General features: G+C 39.4%; 1 protein-coding gene across 2 annotated transcripts in view; it reads right to left on the bottom strand.

The window, feature by feature from the left end:
* The window catches only part of itpr3 (inositol 1,4,5-trisphosphate receptor, type 3), a 277,430-nt gene that overhangs the window by 88,634 nt on the left and 169,900 nt on the right, over positions 1-18,896 (bottom strand). For both annotated transcript variants that reach the window (XM_043716798.2, XM_043716799.2), the window contains exons 24-29: positions 16,232-16,289; positions 14,465-14,630; positions 10,745-10,894; positions 6,177-6,251; positions 5,315-5,440; positions 2,585-2,707 (exon numbers count right to left, since the gene is read on the bottom strand). In XM_043716798.2, the coding sequence (XP_043572733.1) occupies positions 2,585-2,707; positions 5,315-5,440; positions 6,177-6,251; positions 10,745-10,894; positions 14,465-14,630; positions 16,232-16,289 (698 nt within the window). The remainder of the gene's footprint in view (positions 1-2,584; positions 2,708-5,314; positions 5,441-6,176; positions 6,252-10,744; positions 10,895-14,464; positions 14,631-16,231; positions 16,290-18,896) is intronic.

Genomic DNA, 18,896 nt, shown 5'->3' with positions numbered 1-18,896 from the left:
GGAGGAAGAAAGGAGGTAATGATGTCGCATAACATTCACTAATTAATGCAGCAAAGCATCCTTTGATAAGCAGCATTGATTGGCCCACATAATATATGGCTTACTCGATGAGGGTACATCTTGAGCTGGTTTGAAAAGATATTGGAGAGAAACATGGAGGACTCAATTGTTTGCTTCCATTTTGGGATCATCACCACAGGAAAGAGTAGGAAGGATCTCCTGCCAGAGACAGCTAGGAGCTTTTCCTTAAAGGTCTCAATAGGTTGATCTCTTGTTCAAATTAACCTAGAGATAAGCATTTCAGATACATAAACTTCAGACTTAAGGAGAGGTGTGGAAAGAGGGGTTCATTTCCTGGGACTGCGGCACCAGCTGTAAGACAGGAAAGAACTGTTCTGTTCGATAGGGCTCAATTCAGTCTGTCTGAGTGGCAAGCATGAATAAGGCAGCTACAACGATTTAAAATGGTGAGAAAAGAGGGTGCAGAGGTCAAACAGAAAATAGCAGCACAGTAGGTCATTCAGCTCTTCCATTCATTATGATCACAGCTGATCATCCAATTTAATAGTCTACTCTTGCTTTTCCCTCCAAATCCTTTGATCCCTTTAGCCCCAAGTGCTATTCCAACTCCTTCAATAATTCTAAGATAAAAGAAAAGGAACAGAAAAGCTTAATAGGCAGAAATTGTGTTTCATGTCACAGAATCATAGAGATTTACAGCACAGAAACAGACTCTTTGGTCAACTCATCCATGCTGACCAGATATCTTATATAAATCTTATCCCATTTGCCAGTATTTGGCCCATATCCCTCTAAATCCTTCCTATTTATATACCCATGCAGATGCCTTTTACATGTTGTAACTGTACCAGCCTCCACCATTTCCTCTGGTAGCTCATTCCATACACACTCCACCCTCTGCGTTGAAAAGATGCCCTTTTGTATCTTTTCCCTCTTACCCTAAACCTATGCCCTCTAGTTCTGGACTCTCCCACCCTGGGGAAAAAACCTTGTCTGTTTACCCTAACCATGCCCCTCATGATTTTATAAACCTCGATAAGGTCACCACACCCCCCACACCCACCGCAGGCTCTGATGCTACATGTAAACAGTTCCAGCCTATTCAGCCTCTCCCTACAGCTCAGGATTATAGCAAAGGGAAACCTAAAGTAATTAAACCAGGAGAAAAAAAGATCGAAAATGAGAGTCAAGATAACATGAGAGAAGAAGGATATTTTAGAATGTGTAGCATAATCATTGTTTATATAAACATTTATATTACACTCTACTGAATTAATTTCAGGGGATACTCAACTTAAAAGGATATGAGATGATAGCAGGAAATAAGCAGGCTTTGAAGTTTTTATGGGTATAATTAAGAAATAGACAAAGGATGTAAGCATCTACTGGGAATTGTGTCTGTGTCCTTTCATAACAGCAGTAAAACAACAAAAAGGGAAGTATCTTGTGCTACTGGAGATGGTAAGCTTGGAGGTGAGAAAAGCACATAATTAGGCATGGGAGATGGCATACCCAAACCCTGGTGTCTTCTTGCATCTGCCAGAATTAAATTCTGACTACTTCAGGGCCATAACTGCATTTCCTGCCCCACCACCAACTGAGGTCCTAAAATGGTGAGTTAAGGACCGTTAAATGGGAATCAGCCACGCCAATGTTGAGATTAACCCAGTTGTAAATGGACAATGGTGCCCGTTAAATCTCCACAGATGCTAGTTTTATTAAGCATTTTCTGTTTTAATTATTTACATGGATGATGTTTTTGTGGAATCAGTGCTATTTACTAGATGACTCTCATTACTGTCAGTACTGCAGAAATATCCCAGAAATAAATTTCATTCAAACACTATTTACCCCATGCATCTTTTTATTCTTTGGTGTTATTTCCTTGATTTAAAAATGCTCAGTATAAGACAAGTTCAATGTTATTTGGATTTGGTAATGCCAAGACAGTAAATAATTGCAATAATATTTGAGAACAGTGGGGGGAGAAAACAACATAATTAAACACGTGATTATTAAAGTGAAGAAATGTTCCAGGAATCCAGCAGGCCAAAATTGGTAATCCTAACTAAGAGTCACTAGATATAAAAGTTCATTCATTACTGCAGGGTCATCAATGTCTGAACTGTTGCCTCCCAGTCAACTATTTATCAATCATTCTGTCAGGGGCAGGCAAGCACTCAACAGAATGTCAGTTGATTGTGGGCTGAAGAGTAACATTAATTTAAGAAGTCAGGGTTTTGCTCACTGGAATGCTCCCATGTCCCCAGGTAATAAATTTGCTATCATCACAACTCTTTAGATCACTGCTGTGCATCTAATTTGTTCTGTGCTTGCTGTGGGCTACTCTAAATAGAAAAACAGGGACTTTTGGAGACAGTTAGCATTAACCTCATTGTTGCAGGAAAATCTGGTCCAAATGTACATTTTGGCACAAAGACTTATCATGAAATTCATTTCAGAGACAGTTTTTACTTAAACAAAACTTGAGATACAGGCACTTTGAAAGGGATAACTGCTTTTGCATAGTGGCTAAAAAAAAATCTAGTTTGAGGTAACTTACCCCAGGAGTCAAGAACAGGTTCAAGTGCTTGTAAAGTAGACACTGGTTCTCAGGGCTTCCTGCACAGAATTTCTGAAGGAACTGGTGAGTGTACTTCAAAATCTCACACATTTTTGTATCATTCTGCAACAAAACACAATCTTCAATCTTATTCAAAGAATATATACTGATGATTATACTGAAAATGCAGTGAACAGCGTTTTGTGGGTAAATTATATAACTTATTGAAGACTGCAAAAAGACTCAGAACCTGACAACATGTTGGCTGTAGTACTGAAGACTTGGCTCCAGAATCAGCCAAATCCCTAGCCATTATTTGAGAACACACTCAACAATGCAGAACATTGCCCAGATAGGTTCAGTCCACAGAAAACAGGACAAATCCAATCTGATCAATTATTGCCCTTTCACTTACTGTTGGGCATCAGCAAGATAAAGGAAGGTGTCAATCAGAGAAGAACTGTGGAAGAGATCAAGGAATTGAAAAGACGATAGATGTTAATCTCCAAGTTATTACAACACGGAGGTCAAACCCCTCTGCTAATTCAAACTAACACCCCAGAAAAGCTTGCCTCGCCTCATAACACCTCCCCTCTTAGGAAAAATATGAACCATCATAATGAAAAGATACCTTCCTTTTTCTTTTTTTTCTCTAACTCTTAATACCATTATTATGAAATGCATATGTCAGTAATCTAAAGTTACACACTCTTTACGGATTCTGCATGCATATAGGTATATCATTTGGACTGTACCAGTTCTATCTTATCTATATTCATTTTCTTTTAAGCCTGTGATAACGTGTCTGCAATACCATTTTTCTAAACTACTACATGCAAAATTTGTAAATGAAAAGCTTATATCAGACTCCATCGAAATAGTCTTGAATTTTTGTCCTTAATTCTTTCCAAAAAATGAAAGAGTTGTGATTGGTGTATAGAACCATCTCCAAAATATTGTTTGTAATGTAAACCTTAAAATGCTGTAAGGCTAGTTATAAACTCAATAACTATTATAGGACAAGCCAAACAGAGAACAGCCAGGGAATTCCTAGAGGCATGGCACTCATCCACAGATTCAATCAATAAGCACATTGATCTGGACCCAATATACCGGCCACTGCAACGGACAGCTGGAACTGACAACCGGAAGCGGCAGATTCAAACCACTACAAATGCCAGAGGAAAGATCACAGAAGCGCTTCACAGGAGGATCCCAAGCACTGAGGATGTCACCTAGACAGGGGACAAAACGTCTGCAACACAAATTCTCAGCTCGGCGAACAGAACCACAACATCAATAACTCCTTTTTAACAGTGGAATATTTTGTCTGAGGAATATTGAGTTTCTTCAAAAAGTAACCAATGGGCCGTTCAATTCCATCATCATGTTCCTGCAACAATACACATCCAACCCTGATATCGCTCGTGTTGACAGCAACTTTAAAGGATTTTATAAAGGTTGGCTTGGCTAAAACTGGTGTGGTGGTCAGTGTGGCTTTTAGATTTTCAAATGCCTCCTGGAAATGTTCTGTGCACCAAAACTTTTTGTTCTTCTTTAACAAATCCGTTAGTGGTGCCACCATACTGTCTTTGTGTTCCTTGGAGTCATCCTTCCATGTTCGATGTTATATTCCAAGAACATCACCTCTGCCTTCGTGAATTCAGTCTTTGCTAGATTGATAACCAGTTTTGCCTTCTGTAATCTTGCAAAAAGCTCTACCAACTGCAACATGTGATCTTTCCATGAATGGCTAAAGATCACTAAATTATTAAGACAGACAGCACAATTACTTAATCCTGCCACAACTCAGTTCACGAGCCTTCACAATGTGGCTGGTGCTTTCTTCATTCCAAAGGGAATCACTTTGAATTGCTATAGCCCACAAACACAGAAATTTCTTTCGCTTTCTCCAATAAAAGTACCTGCCAATAACCACGCAGTAAATCCAACTTTGCGATGCAAGTGACTTGTCCAGCTTTCTCAACAGAGTTCTCCAACCTTGCTTTTGGGTATGAGTTCAATTTAGTTACAATGTTGACCTTCCAATAGTCGACACAAAATCATTGAGTCCCATCTGGTTTGGAAACTAACATGATTGGCAAACTCCACTCACTCTGACTTGGTTCAATGATGTCTTTGTTGAGCATCGTATCACTTCCTTTTGTCCCTGTGCAACTTTGAGAGGATTAAGCCTGGATGTTGTTTTATTGGAATGAGAGCACCCAAACTGTTACACACAGAGGTTGAACCCCTCTGCTGATTAAAACTAACACCCCAGAAAAGCTCACCTCACCTCGTACACAAGCAATGAGGTGGACTAATAGCCCGAAGGGATCAAACAGAACTTTCATTCGGAATCACATTGAGCATGAGGGAAGCAATGGACTCATTATTAAGAAATCAAAGAATCCTAAATGATAAGGAGAGTAAATGTGGTTGATGTGTAATGTATATTGAAGATGGATTGAGGAAGGGATGAGCAATGGACTAGCTGATTCACTCACCCCAGAACTGTTCCTGATCCAGAGAGGGATGATTCAGAGATTAGGAAAATTAAGGAGCATAACCTTGGAATAAAATCAAGTCAAAAAGTATGACAGCAAAAAATAACTCTGGCAAAAGTTAACCATTCACTGCCTAGCAGTTAACTTACGTGGTTATCAGTCCTGTTCACTTTTCTCATGAAAACATTGTCAAAATCAGCTCTGTATGTGATGATTTTCTCACCTTGTCATAAGGTACCTGCAGCAGATCCAACATCACTTTGTGAGCTCCCATATTTTTCAGCAGCCTCTGCTGTTTCTTTCTAACTTGTTCTCCAACTCCACACATTTTATTCAGTCGCTCCAAAATCTGAAAGTACGGATAAATTTGTATGGAATTAACAACATGAATTAACAACAGCATGTGTACTGGGTAACTCTCACCTTCTTTACTAAAAGGTTTATAAAACTGCTTCGATGTGAAACTGCTATATCACTGGGGCAACTGACAAACAGTCTCTTTCTTACCAATTTTCCATTGCTCATTCCTTTAATTTCCCCAGTTTGTTGCTTTGGTTTCCCTGATGAGAGGCCTGGCTGTTAGCTTGACTCAAAAACTTTAGCAATATCATTCCTGCGTTGCCTATTAGAATAAGCAGTGTGGTAGGTAAGGTAGATAAATTTTCTTTTAAGGTTTTTTTTTTACTTTTATTTAAGATGCATAATAAAAGAAACTCTTGACTAATACTGAATCCCTGATCTGGAATTTTCTCTGCATTTGCGTCAGATATGCACATCACTTAGACCCAAACAAACTAGATGATTTAGCAGACAAGTAGCAGATAAGATCCACTGTTCAGGTTCCATCTTAACCATATAGAAGAATTAGTCAGCATGTAAGTTTCATCCTACAGAATGAGTAGGATAGGGAAAAAAAAAGCAAGTCATCTTGGAAATATTCTTCTGCATCTTCTCCAAGTGATGGTTCAAAAATAAATAGTGTGAGACCTAGGAAGAGGTATAATGGCAGTTTGTCTGTAGTGCTGGGAGGTCAGGGGGATTGACAGACTTTGTTTATTATCCCACTCCTTCCAAAATAGGCTCACCTCTTTGACATCTTGATAATTGCCACTAGTTTTCCCTCCTAATGTCTTCTCCATAGCTGCATCATCAGCAGGCTCCTAAAACATGAACAATAATATGGCAGCATCAAATGGAAAAGTAACACCCAGAAATTCAACAGATCCAACAATAGTGTACACACATCCATGAATATTGGCTTTTACTAATACATCACAACAGGAATTATTAATTCTGAACCAGGTAGGAAATCCTAAATGGAGTCATTTTCCAAGTTTGCATTTCTAACATTGCCCACCAGCTGCAGAACATGAAAAGTCATTTGTGCACTGTCTATTAGCTGTCAGCCCAATATTTGTTACCTATAAATGCAGATGCCCAATCCCCATTCTGGGATCTTTTGTCTATTGAACTTTCAGTCAAATTGTTCTGGCCCACTCTTTTATTTCACATCTTCAATCAACAGTATTATCCATATGGGGCATTAAAGGTGCAAATTATTGTTGAACATCATGAATTATCCAATGGAACACAAGGGTATTCGGTGTTCTCTTAAACTAGGAATTTTGTGATGAATAACGATTTCTGTTTGTATCCTTTTAAGAAGCTGAGATCTCTTCTGCTGTACATATCCTGAGTTACAGTACAACATCACCACTTGTTGGCCCAGGGATGGTATTACAATTATAAACATTACAGCTGAACAAAATTTTCCTTCAAGTTTTTTTTGGCTTTTATTTAGTGCAACATGATGCATAATAAAAGAAACTCAACTAATATTGAATTCCTGACCTGGTGTTTCCTCTACATTTGCATCAAATATGCACTTAGCTTAGACTCAAACAAACTGGTTTAAAATATCATAACTTGTCAGTGTAAGTGAGTATCATATAGGAATAGAGTACGCCCAGATATCCCTATTCTTTTCTATTCATCTATCAAACATTCCTTCCAAATATCCAGCAAATCTAATCATGTTAATGAGACAAAAAAAAAGTCATCTGTTCTATCTTCATTCAAGGATTTGCCCAGATAAGATACAATGACCCTGATATTCACAAAGTGAGGTTTTTGGAACTAATGTGGACATCAGTTATGATCTAGAATCCAAATTCCCACTTTCCTCAGTAGTGTATGTGCTCTTTATAATAAACAGATGCAGCCACTGAGAAGTAATTGATAAACTGAGGTACCTATCAGGTTGGAAAGTTTTGTTGTGCAAGGCCTCTGTCTTCTACTGATTGGCCTAGTGGTAGAGATTCTGAAGATGGGACTGGTGGGTAGAACATGATTGGGATGGTCAGAATGATCAAAGGTTACAGGGATTTGGGGAGAGGTGCTGGGAGTAGATTAGAGATCTGGGAGAGTCAAGGAAAAAGAAACAGCAGCATGGTGGAGTGACAGAGGTCATGGAAGGAGGAGTTGTTTAAGTAAGTTTGATGGACTGGGAAGAAATGCCTCCTTGTCCCTCCTGACCTACAAGCAGTGCTGAAACAATTGTTGATCTGATTGATCCAGGTCTTCTCACTTCCTTTAATCTGTTGGATTTCTAGAGGACTGGAAAAGCTGACTGACATGGGTTAAAATGAAGTCGAGTGTGTGCTGCTGGAAAACCACAGCAGGTCAGGCAGCAACCGAGGAGCAGGAGAATCAACATTTTAGGCAAGAGCCCTTCATCAGGAAAGATTTCCTGATGAAGGGCTCTTGCCCGAAATATCGATTCTCCTGCTCCTCGGATCCTGCCTGATCTGCTGTGCTTTTCTAGCACCACACTCTATACTCTGATTTCCAGCATTTGCAGTCCTCACTTTCTCCTAATGGGTTAAAATGAAGGCATACACCTTCTTTAGTAGGTTTTAAGTTATCTCCTTCAAGTAGGTTGGCCATGTGTGCCAGATCTCCATTTGTTAAAATTCTGAAGTAGGAGAGTATGTTCCTGTTTCTTATTCTGAACATTTTAACTTTTAACTGGTCCAAACTCACCTCTTTTGGGAGGGCAATAATTATCCACCCCCCCCCCCCCCACCCCCCGCCCCCCCCCCCCCCCGCCGCCGCCCCATCTAAGAGCTCCCTTCTTCTTGGAACACATGGCCCCAAAATTAGGTGCAAATATAGAACGTGTTTTAATCAGAAAATGAATCACAAATACCTTACATTGAGGAGAAAATGAAGATAATCGTGGGTTTGTGTAAATGTGTCATTTTCTTGCAGTTGTTTTAACTAACACTGGTAAATTTTCTTGCACAATTTATTTTGTCATCAAGCTAAGATTTGACTCTCCCATAAAAATGTGTTTGATTTTTAAGAGATTAGAAAAATGGCAAAATTCTCCTCAGGCTTAAACAGCTTACAAAATGACTTTTTCATAGCCCATCAATGCCCAGACACTGACACTCTGATGTTGAAACAGATCATGACAAAACACAGCACAGTTTAATTACTGACATAGAAAGATATCATTAACCTGTCTGACAACCAATAGACCTATGATCTTCAGTCCTGCTACATCCAGTCGTGAATGATGGTGGACAATTAAACAACTCACTGGAGGAGAAGGCTACACAGATATCATCATTCTCAATGAAGGGGGTACCCATTGCAAAACTATGGCTGAAGTATTTGCAACAACCTTCAGCCAGAAGTGCTAAGTGGATAATTCATCTCAACCTCCTCCAAAGGTCCTCCGCATTACAGATACCTGTCATCAACCAATTCAATTCAGTCTATGTTATATCACAAAACAGATGAAGGCACTGGATACTGCAAAAGTATGGGCCCTGACAATATTACAGCAATAGTACGAAAGACATATGTTCCCGAACCTGCTCTGCCCCTAACCAAGTTATTCCAGTACAGTTACAATATTGGAATCTACCTGACAAAGTCAAAATTTGCCCAGCTGTGTCCTATACACAAAAAAGCAGGTCAAATCCAACCCAGCCGATCACTGTCCCATCAGTCTGTTCTCAATTATCAGTAAAGAAATGGGAGGGGTCATCAAATTGCTTTACAGCAACATTTGCTTAGCAATAATCTGCTCACTGATGCCAAATTTGGATTTCTCCTGGGCCACTCGGCTCCTGGCCTTATTAAAGACTAGGTTCAAACATGAACAAAATAATTGAGTTAGAGAGGTGAGGTGAAAGTGACTGCCCTTGACATGAAGGCTGCAATTGACTGAGCATGGCATCAAGGAGTCCTAGCAAAACTGGAATCAATGGATATCAATGGATAAGCTCTCTCCTGGTTGGAGTCATACATGACACAGAGGAAGAAGGATTTGGTTGTTGGAGATCAGTCATTTCAGCTTTGGACATTTCTGCAGGAGCACCTCAGGAGAGTGTCATAGGACCAATCATCTTCAGCATTAACAATTACCTTCCATCCATTATAAGGTTGGAATAATGCATGTTCATTGATGATTACACAAAGTTTAGCACCATTCGCAATTCTCCAGATATAGAAGAAGTCCATGGCCAAAATCAGAAAAAACATGGACCATATCCAGGTTTGGGCTGACAAATGGAAAGTAACATTTGTACCACACAAGTTCAAGCAATGACCATACCAAACAAGACGCAATTTAACCATTACTACATGACATTCAATGGCATTGCCATCACTGAATTCCCAATTATCAATACCTAAAGGGTTACCACTGACCAGAAACTGAACTAGAACAGCCATAAAAACTGTGACCACAAGAACAAGTCAGAGGCTAGGAATCCTGCAATAAGGAATCCATCTCGTGTCCACCATCATGATCAGGAATGTGATTGAATACTCCACACTATCCTGAATGAGTGCAACTCCAAGAATACTGGTATAGCCAAATCACCATAGACCCAAATAAACATAGGTCTACTCTCACATCAGAGAGAGAAAACTGGTGCTGGTTTAACCTGAAAATCACCGTGCATTGAGCAAGATTGAGAAGATAAGGCCTTCTCAAATGGGCCCATCAGATGACATACTGTTGGCATCACTGCAGTGCAAACCAGTCATCCAGTCAACTGAGCTAAAGCTTGGCACCATGCAGGACAAAGCAGCCCACATGATTAGCACCACATCCTTAAAAATTCATTCCTTCCACGCTGAGTAGTAGCAGTATGTACCACCTATTAGGTGCATTACAAAAATTCACCAAAGTTTCTTATAAGTACCTTCCAAACCCATAGCCACTACCATCTAGAATGACTAAGGCAGCAGGTGTTTGGTTTCCTTCAAGCAACTAACCATTCTGACTTGGAAACACATCACTGTTCTTTCATACTCACTTGGTGAAAATCCTAGATCTCCCTCCCTAACAGCATGGTGGATCAATCTACACCAGGTAGACTATAGTGATTGAAGAAAACAGCTCACCATCACCTTCTCAAGGACAGCTATGGATGAGCAGCCACATCCCATGAATGATTGAGCAATAAAAATTGAGGTCATTGACTAGATTTGGAGGAGTGCAGGGATCTCAGAAGGCTGGAGTTGGTTATAGTGATGGGGAGGACTAAAGCCACAGAGGTTTGAAAAGAAGAAGAATTTGTAAACATGAAACATTGTCAGACAGGGAACCAATAGTCAGTAGGAGGATAGTTACCTCTGATGTTGGTTTTTTCCCTTCTGTTCCTCTGTTGCTTCTTTTGTCCACCCAGAGCTCTGACTTTTCCACCATTGTACGAAGGCGATCCAAATCAGATTTGATCACTTTGTAGTTATCAACATCTTGAGGTGATATAAGAAGCTGGACCTAACAGGGTAAAATCATAGAATCGGAGAATCAAAGAGACTTACAGCACAGAAAGAGACCCTTCAGTCCAACTTATCCATGTTTCCTGAACTGAACCAGTCCCACTTCCCTGCATATGGGCTATATCCCTCGAAACATTTTCAATTCATGTACCTATCTAAATGTCTTTTAAATGTTGTAACTGTACCTGTATCTATCACTTCCTCTGGCAGTTCACTTCACATACGAACCACTCTCTGTATGGAAAAAGTTGCCCCTCAGGTCCTTTTAAATCTTACTCCTCTAACCTTAAAAATATGCACCCTAGTTTTGAACTCCCTCACCCTAAGGAAGAGACATTTGCCATTGACATTATCTATGTCCCTCATGATTTTACAAACATTTGTAAGGTCACTCCTCAACCCCCTATGCTTTAGTGAAAAAAAGTCCCAGCCTATCCAGGCTCTCCTTATAACTCAAATCCTCCAGACTTGGCAACATGCTGGTAAATTTTTTCTGAATTCTCTCTAATTTAATAATACCCTTCCAATAGAGGGCAAAAACAAAGGCATCACTTTTATTTCATCTATGTAAAAGTTCTTTGAAAGAGAACCAATAACAATGGAATCGTGATGTTGGAATATTTTAAGCAACTTTTTCAATGATTTCCTTTGCTATGATAATAACATATAGTGTGATTGTCAGGCTTCTGTTTGTGATGGCAACAATATCCAGATTTTTCCAGTTTTAATTAGCAAATGTCTCTTTAAATCCAGTCACTATATTCAAGCATTTTAATCATGGACTTCAGTTCAGATCCCTGTGGAAAATTTGTGACTTGAAGGAAGAAAACACAGACAACGTGATTTGTTTGGTTAACTGCGTGACAGCAATGCTTTTTAAATCTGACAGCCAAATATCAGGAAACAAACAAACCATGACAAGTCGTGAAAGGAATTTGAAATCACTGGATTTGTTCACTGTGTACTTTAAATAATTGGAAACATCGCAGAAAACAAAAGACAATTTTGTGCCTATTATCATGCCTATTTGGCAAGTTAGCTGAAACATGTTCTATTGTAAATATATAATTGCTTGTGTCAATCCCATTATTTGTTCATAATGGTTTAAATAAATATGCTTGAAATCTTAAAATATATTAAATTTAGAAACAATACCTGATGTGATGCGTGACTGTTTCCAAAGTGGAACTTTAAGGGGACATTAAATTCTTTAGCAGCTAACACTAATCATCAAACAGGATTTTGTTTCTTATTTATCTGAGTTCGGCCTCATTGGGGTACCATGCAAGAAATCAAGTCCTGTTATTCCCAGAATCGACACTAAAGTTAAAGTTTTCAAAAAGTATACAGAATTCCCAATTTACCTGTCTTTCAGACCCAAGTTGACAGAAAGGTTTCTGTTCTTAACAAAAATTACTATTTATTACAAGTAAATAGATTCTAATTATGGATACACAATTACAAACCATCAACACATAACTCTAGTAGTTAAATGTTAACTGTCTTATAAACCTCCCGCTACCTACACACATACAGTCAGACACAGACAAGGAAGAAAGAAAGATGGGTATTGGATGGAAGACAGTTCAATGTTCTCTGCCTGCAAGGTGACTGATTCATAATTATAAAGGTCTTTGTCCCATCAATTAAAAGTCACAGCTTACAGCAACTGAAAAAGGGAAATAAACTGGCTATCTTGAGACATGTGATACTTTCCACTGCAGAGCAAAAAATGTTTCTTCCTATCCAAAGGTCTGACAGTTTCTCCTGAACATTCGCACCTGAAGTTGTTAAGCTACGTTATAGCTGATCACATAATTGTTGGTTAACAGGAGGTCTTTCACATCAATATCTGGTCATTAGTCCACAGATTACTTTTTACGAGCTAAACCTTCATTTGCATACAGACTTTAGCCAGGACTTTCACTACTGTTTGAAAATGCAGCTGTGCAACAGCACTTACAATGAGTGCAAGACTATTTGCTAATAAAAAGAACAGCAATCCTTCAACAAGCCATGGTTTTTAAAAACGGTTCTTTAACCATTTCAGTCAGTAACACAAACTACAGAAAAGTAAGGAAAATACAGTCTTTGTACTGGACATGGCTGTGCTAGATCTAAAGACAAAAGCACTCACGCAGATAGGGGAGTTTGGATGCAACTGGGAGAGAGATTCAATAAATCAGAGCTGGAACAGCCTTGATTAAGAACGTTTCAAGAAGACACAAAATACATTGATAATGTTAAAAAACTGTCAGCTCGAACATCTAGGCTTGTGTTTCATTGTGTATACTGCATCCATAAGTGTTGTCAGGAAGAATGCACTCACGTTTTGAGATGCATGCCTACATTACTGGAATGCTATTAATACAGCACATGTTAAAAATAGATGGGTCCAACCCAGTTAAAATAACACAGTAGAAAATTGCAATAACATTCTGCACAGGTTTGCACAAGTCTTGATTTTGAATTTTTTGATGAGCAACAAGGTTTTGGTATTGATACGACTTGTGGTACTACAAAACAAATCTGAATTTGGATGTTAATTTGGGAGATCTAATATTTGTGCTTCTTGGTGAAATATGAAAAACATGATTTGATGCCAATGTATAAAATGAATTACAAAACTGATCTTAAATATTTTCAAGCATTGCTATTTAAAAACAAACAAAATTATTTGACCTTTCACAGGTTCCTTATGAAATTATCCCCACTTCACTTGCTTCCCATTCCTGAACCCTTCCAAACTATTGTCTTTAGCCCCTCATAAGTCTTTCCCACTCAACAGTATCAACCTCAATTAGCTCAGCTTATTCTTGTATAAATAAAGTCAGAGGTCACAACACAGCAGGTTATATTCCAATATTTGAAATCACAAATTTTGGAGCACTGCTCCTTTGTCAGGTCTACCTGGACTATAACCTGGTGTTGTGTGACTTCTGACTTTGTCCATTCCAGTCCAATTCCGTCATCTCGACATCTTGTATAAATATGTAGCTCACAGACCAGTGAGGTCACTCGGACCCCATCTACAGTTTTAATTGAAGAGCAAGATCAGGTCAAACCTATCAGGAGACAATAGATGATGCGATTGCCCCAACTTCCACACTGTGTTTGCCCACCACCATCTTTATCTGGACCTACTGCCAATGCCATACCATCTAGCTGCCCAAATTTCCTGCCCTCTCTCATTGCTTGGCATTGCAGAAAGTTTATGGCATGAAGTGCAGCTGTTGAAGTTGGAAAAGCCTTTGCATCCCCGTTAAAATTGTGCAAAGTGTGTGCCCTTTTTGACCTTCCTCCACAACAAGCCGCTTTGCTTTATGTAGTCTGGCAACATCCAAATGAAAATATACAAACCAATGAACAGGCTAATTCCTATAGTCTCAATACAAAAGAAATATCAGCTGACAGGGCATCAACCTAAAAGATCAACTTTGTTTCTTTCTCCACAAATGGTGCTTGGCCTGCTGAGTGTTTCCAGCATTTTCTATTTTATATTTCTTGCCTCAAGCCCAAACCCAACTTAGTTATTTATCTGTCCCTGTTAGGACAAGCCATCTCTCACCTGTTTAAAAGTAGCCAGCAGCTCCTGTCTTTGGCTGAAATGTTTGAAAAGAAGCTGCAGAGATCCAGAAATGAGTGGGGGATAATCATGCATAGTAAGGTGAATGAGTACCCGCAGAAACATTGTGCCCCCTTCATCATCCACCTCTAGTGGACTGCTGTGTTTGCTGAATAAAATAAAAATGTATAAATAAAACAAAATCAGAAACACTGAAAAGCACTAGTTTACAACGCCTATGACTATCCATTGCTGAAATATGGACCACCACACCCAAGTGTTATTGTTGGACACATGCCAGTTAGAAACTTAGTACTGGTTAAGGTGTGGTTTAGATACAAAATCAAAAAGTAAGTCAAGGCATTGACAAAGCAAACTGACAAGAGCCCAGAGTCTGAGAATGAAATCAATAAGGGGCAGGTCTGCTGAATTAACCATGGAAGTGTCATATATTTATTCTGATGGTATCCTGACAATTGTTAGGGGTAACAGTTAATGTTCACTCATGGTGTAACTGGCTATCTATGGCAAGGTTTTGTCAATATTCGTCTAGAATCTCCATGCTATCTCTTGACACTGGTTCCAGTTTTCTTTATGTTAAGCTTAGTCCTGGTAGAGCTCAAACAAAGCACATGGCTCTCTACAAAGAATAAATGAAATTATGAACAAAATCAAGATCAAGATCTAATACAACTGTCACAGAGAGAAGACTGAGAATGAACGCCTGCAGCGTTTAGAACTATGTGCACTTGTGGAATTGTTAAGTAGCGCTGTGAATGTGGCCCTATTTAAAATCACTTGAGATATGGCAGTGAGAGAGTTGCCTTTGATCTCTAGCATTAATTATCATCTTCAAGACAGTAAGCATTTTCACAGCAGGTTGGGAGTCTTAGTGCAACTATATCCTTAATTACATTTGGAAGTTGCTTCTCCATCATGTAGAGCATGAACCCATCACACCACTGAGGCAAGCCTCCTTGCCATTTTCTTAATTCACTCTGTTCAGGTGTGAAGTTAAGGATTAGTGACACAGTGGAATTGAAAAGACTTATTGATAGGTTGTAGCAGTGTAACTGTTAAATACAACTTGAAGCTGCTGTCTGGGGTTACACAAAGGATTAATTATCAGTGAATCAGTAGATTGTAAATGTTTTTATTCTGTATGAGAGCAAAACTAGTGCAATTAATATCCCAATGTGCAGGTCTTGTTCAGTCAGCTACAAGCCAAATGTGAAACGGCCAGGAATGGTAGCTTTCAGTTGCCAGGAAGAACATTGGAAAGGCTTGGAGCTGGTCACATGAGGCTTTCCTTTTAGAAACATCAGCCCAGTGAAAAGGCATCTGAAAGAATCAATTAATGGCACAGTATCATCGTTTTTTGTCAGCTTTTGGGCATACTCTTATGGTATCGTGGTAGTGTCCCTACACATGGACCAGGAGGCCCACGTTCAAGTCCCTCCAGCTCCAGAACATCTCTAAACAGGTTGATTAGAAAAATAAGTTACATGCTTTTTAAAAAAAATTATGACATATAAAGGAGCATTATTGGTGCCCATATTCTGATCTTAACTAAGAATTGTGGTTGGGAATTTGTTTGGAAACGAGAAACTGCTGAGTAACAAAATGGCATAATCAAAAGTCTATAACGTTATACTTGTGGTATAATATATGCATCACCAAGTGGATTATTTACTCTACCTTTATGTTTACAACTCCAATCACTGAAAACTTAGAAGAAAATAAAATCAAATTAATTGTCGGGGCACTTACCCAACCACAAACATCAATTCTGCTTGCTCACCAATACGGTCGAGGTTTACTGTCATAACTGGAAAGATAGAGACCAAGTAACATCCAATTACTTTTGTGAGCAAGATAGACCTTCTCCTTAATTTACTTTCAAGCTACTAACGGTAAGATTCAAATTAACCAGAGATGGGACTTAACGTAAATCAATTCCATGCTGAGATTTCTGCCAGTTATATAATTGGATAGGAAATCTGCTAAGATAAAAGGTATCTGTTTATGGGCCACAGTTTACGATTAATGGTGTTGCAAGGACCACTTAACATGGATTAGGTGAAACTGAGAGAATTTCATCTCTCACTGTGCAGTGATACAATATGTGCTCATAGTATTTTTACCGGGCATTCCTAGTTTGAAGTTGCAGTAATATCACCAGTCTGTCCAAGCCGTCAAGTACATTAAAAATTTTCACAGACCCTCAAATGGAAGACTAGGAATATTAAAATAATGGTTACATAAATAAAATTAAAGCTAGGTATATTAAAATGGGATAAAAGTAAAAAGCTAAAATATTCCACAAAAAGGTCTGAGCTGAAGAACAGCACAGCACTACACAATTATAGAATTAGTTTTCAGGGTCAATTCTCTGTTCTTCACAAATTTTAATCATCTCACTATTTAAAACCAAATTACACCAATTTTAAATGGGTTTTAAATGGTCGTGGTGGGGATAGGTGGTGGTCAAGTTAAAATTTGCACTAAATTTAAGATCACCTGCTCTTGGGAGTGGGGAGGTTAGGAGGGAAGGGGGTGTGGTAAGGGGAAGGTTAAAACACTGTCTGTTTTAGAATCCTCAGTGATAGACTGCAACTTTAGGATTTCCATGCCAATTTCCATGCCAATATTCTTAAGTTGTGGATAATTTCATAAGGGAAATGATGATGAACACTGAGCCACAGGGACAGCATGATGGTTCAATGGTTAGCACCTCTGCCTTGCAGCACCGGGTTTTGATTCCAGTCTTGGGCGACTGTCTGTGTGGAGTTTGCACATTCTCCCCGTGTCTGCGTGGGTTTCCTTCGGGTGTTCTGGTTTCCTCCCACAGTCCAAAGATGTGAAGGTCAGGTGAATTAGCCATGCTAAATTGCCCATTGTGTTCATGGATGTGTAGGTTAGTGCATTAGTCAGGGGTAAATATAGGATAATAGGGTAGGGGAATGGGTGTGGGTGGGTTATTCTTCAGAGGATCGGTGTGGACTTGTTGGGCCGAAAGGCCAGTTTCCACACTGTAGGGATTCTTTGATTCTGACACCAGGAGCAAAATTTGACCCAATATGTTCCATCTAAGATGTTTACTGATACTTGGTGACTGAAATCTTATAACCCGGGAAAGCGGTTTGATTTTAAAAATATGTACTGCTGTTCCTTTAACAAATCTCTTCCAAAGATGTATTCAGACTTCAAACTATCAGATTTCAGAACTAGGAATAAAATAGATGCCAGAACCATGCAGGATGGTACCAATTACAACCATCTGGGTTGTGTTGTCGCAGTGACAAAAGTATCAGGTTCATTGTTTCAGCTGTCATAGAGTCATAGAGATGTACAACATGGAAACAGACCCTTCGGTCCAAACTCGTCCATGCCGACCAGATATCCTAACCCACTCTAGTCCCAGCACCCGGCCCATATCCCTCCAAACCCTTCCTATTCATATACCGATCCAAATGCCTCTTAAATGTTGCAATTGTACCAGCCTCCACCAAGCTGTCTTGCTACATCATCTGGAATGCACCAGATAACTCAAACAGACCATACACAACCAACATTCCCAATAAGATGTAAGCACTCACATAGCTGCACAGCGATCAGAAAAGTTGTAGCACAAGGTAAAGTTAGAGGAAAGATTTATAATGCAGTTTTTGCTTCCAAGAGAAACAATGTCAATAGCTCCCATTGCACTACATGGTGCTAAAATTAAATCTACACAAAAAAAAACCAACCCATAAACTTGGCTCCAGAACTTCTTTCTCTTTCCCACAAGCTGCACAACATATCCCATTGGACTCTTGATGCATATTTTGATTAACTACACCCAGCTATTTGGCCCCAGAATATAATGTTGGATTTGCAACAAATAATGTGCAAATATAGCAAAGTTGGTCAATTTTTCAAAGAACAGAATTTCTATGAGCTATCAGATCAGGGATCTGCAAAATTTGTATCAAGCAATGAGCTTCTACTGTTGCACAGTCAGTAACAGGTCTAGTAGATAAGCAGGAGGCTAGAAGAACACAGCAAACCAACAGCATCAGGAGTCGTAACGTTTCGGGTGTAACCCTTCTTTAGAATTGGGTATGGGTGTAAGGAGAGCTGCAGATAAATGGGGGCGAAGTGGAGGGGTGGAGTCTGGGAGTATTTTGGCTGGGGGAAAAGGCAGAGTGGTGAAGTTCAGATAGGTGAACACAGGTAGAGGGTGCAGCCTGGTCGGTCAATGGGAGGAATGAATCTGATTGGTGGCTGGAAGGAAGGGTCAGTCAGAGGAAATGGAAGGGAGGAGGGAGTCAGGGGATGGGAAGTGAGGTTATTTGAAATTGGAGAACACAATGTTGAGTCCTCCGGGCTGTAGGCTGCCCAGGCAGGAGATGAGGTGTTGTTCCTCAAATTTGTGGTCTGATTCACTGTGGCA

This window comes from Chiloscyllium plagiosum, unplaced genomic scaffold (assembly GCF_037043375.1).
Source record: "Chiloscyllium plagiosum isolate Xiang-an unplaced genomic scaffold, Cpla_swu_hap1 HiC_scaffold_26, whole genome shotgun sequence".
Classification (NCBI taxonomy): Eukaryota; Metazoa; Chordata; class Chondrichthyes; order Orectolobiformes; family Hemiscylliidae; genus Chiloscyllium; species Chiloscyllium plagiosum.
Note: the sequence above shows the minus strand (reverse complement) of the source record. Positions and strands in the feature narration are given on the sequence as shown.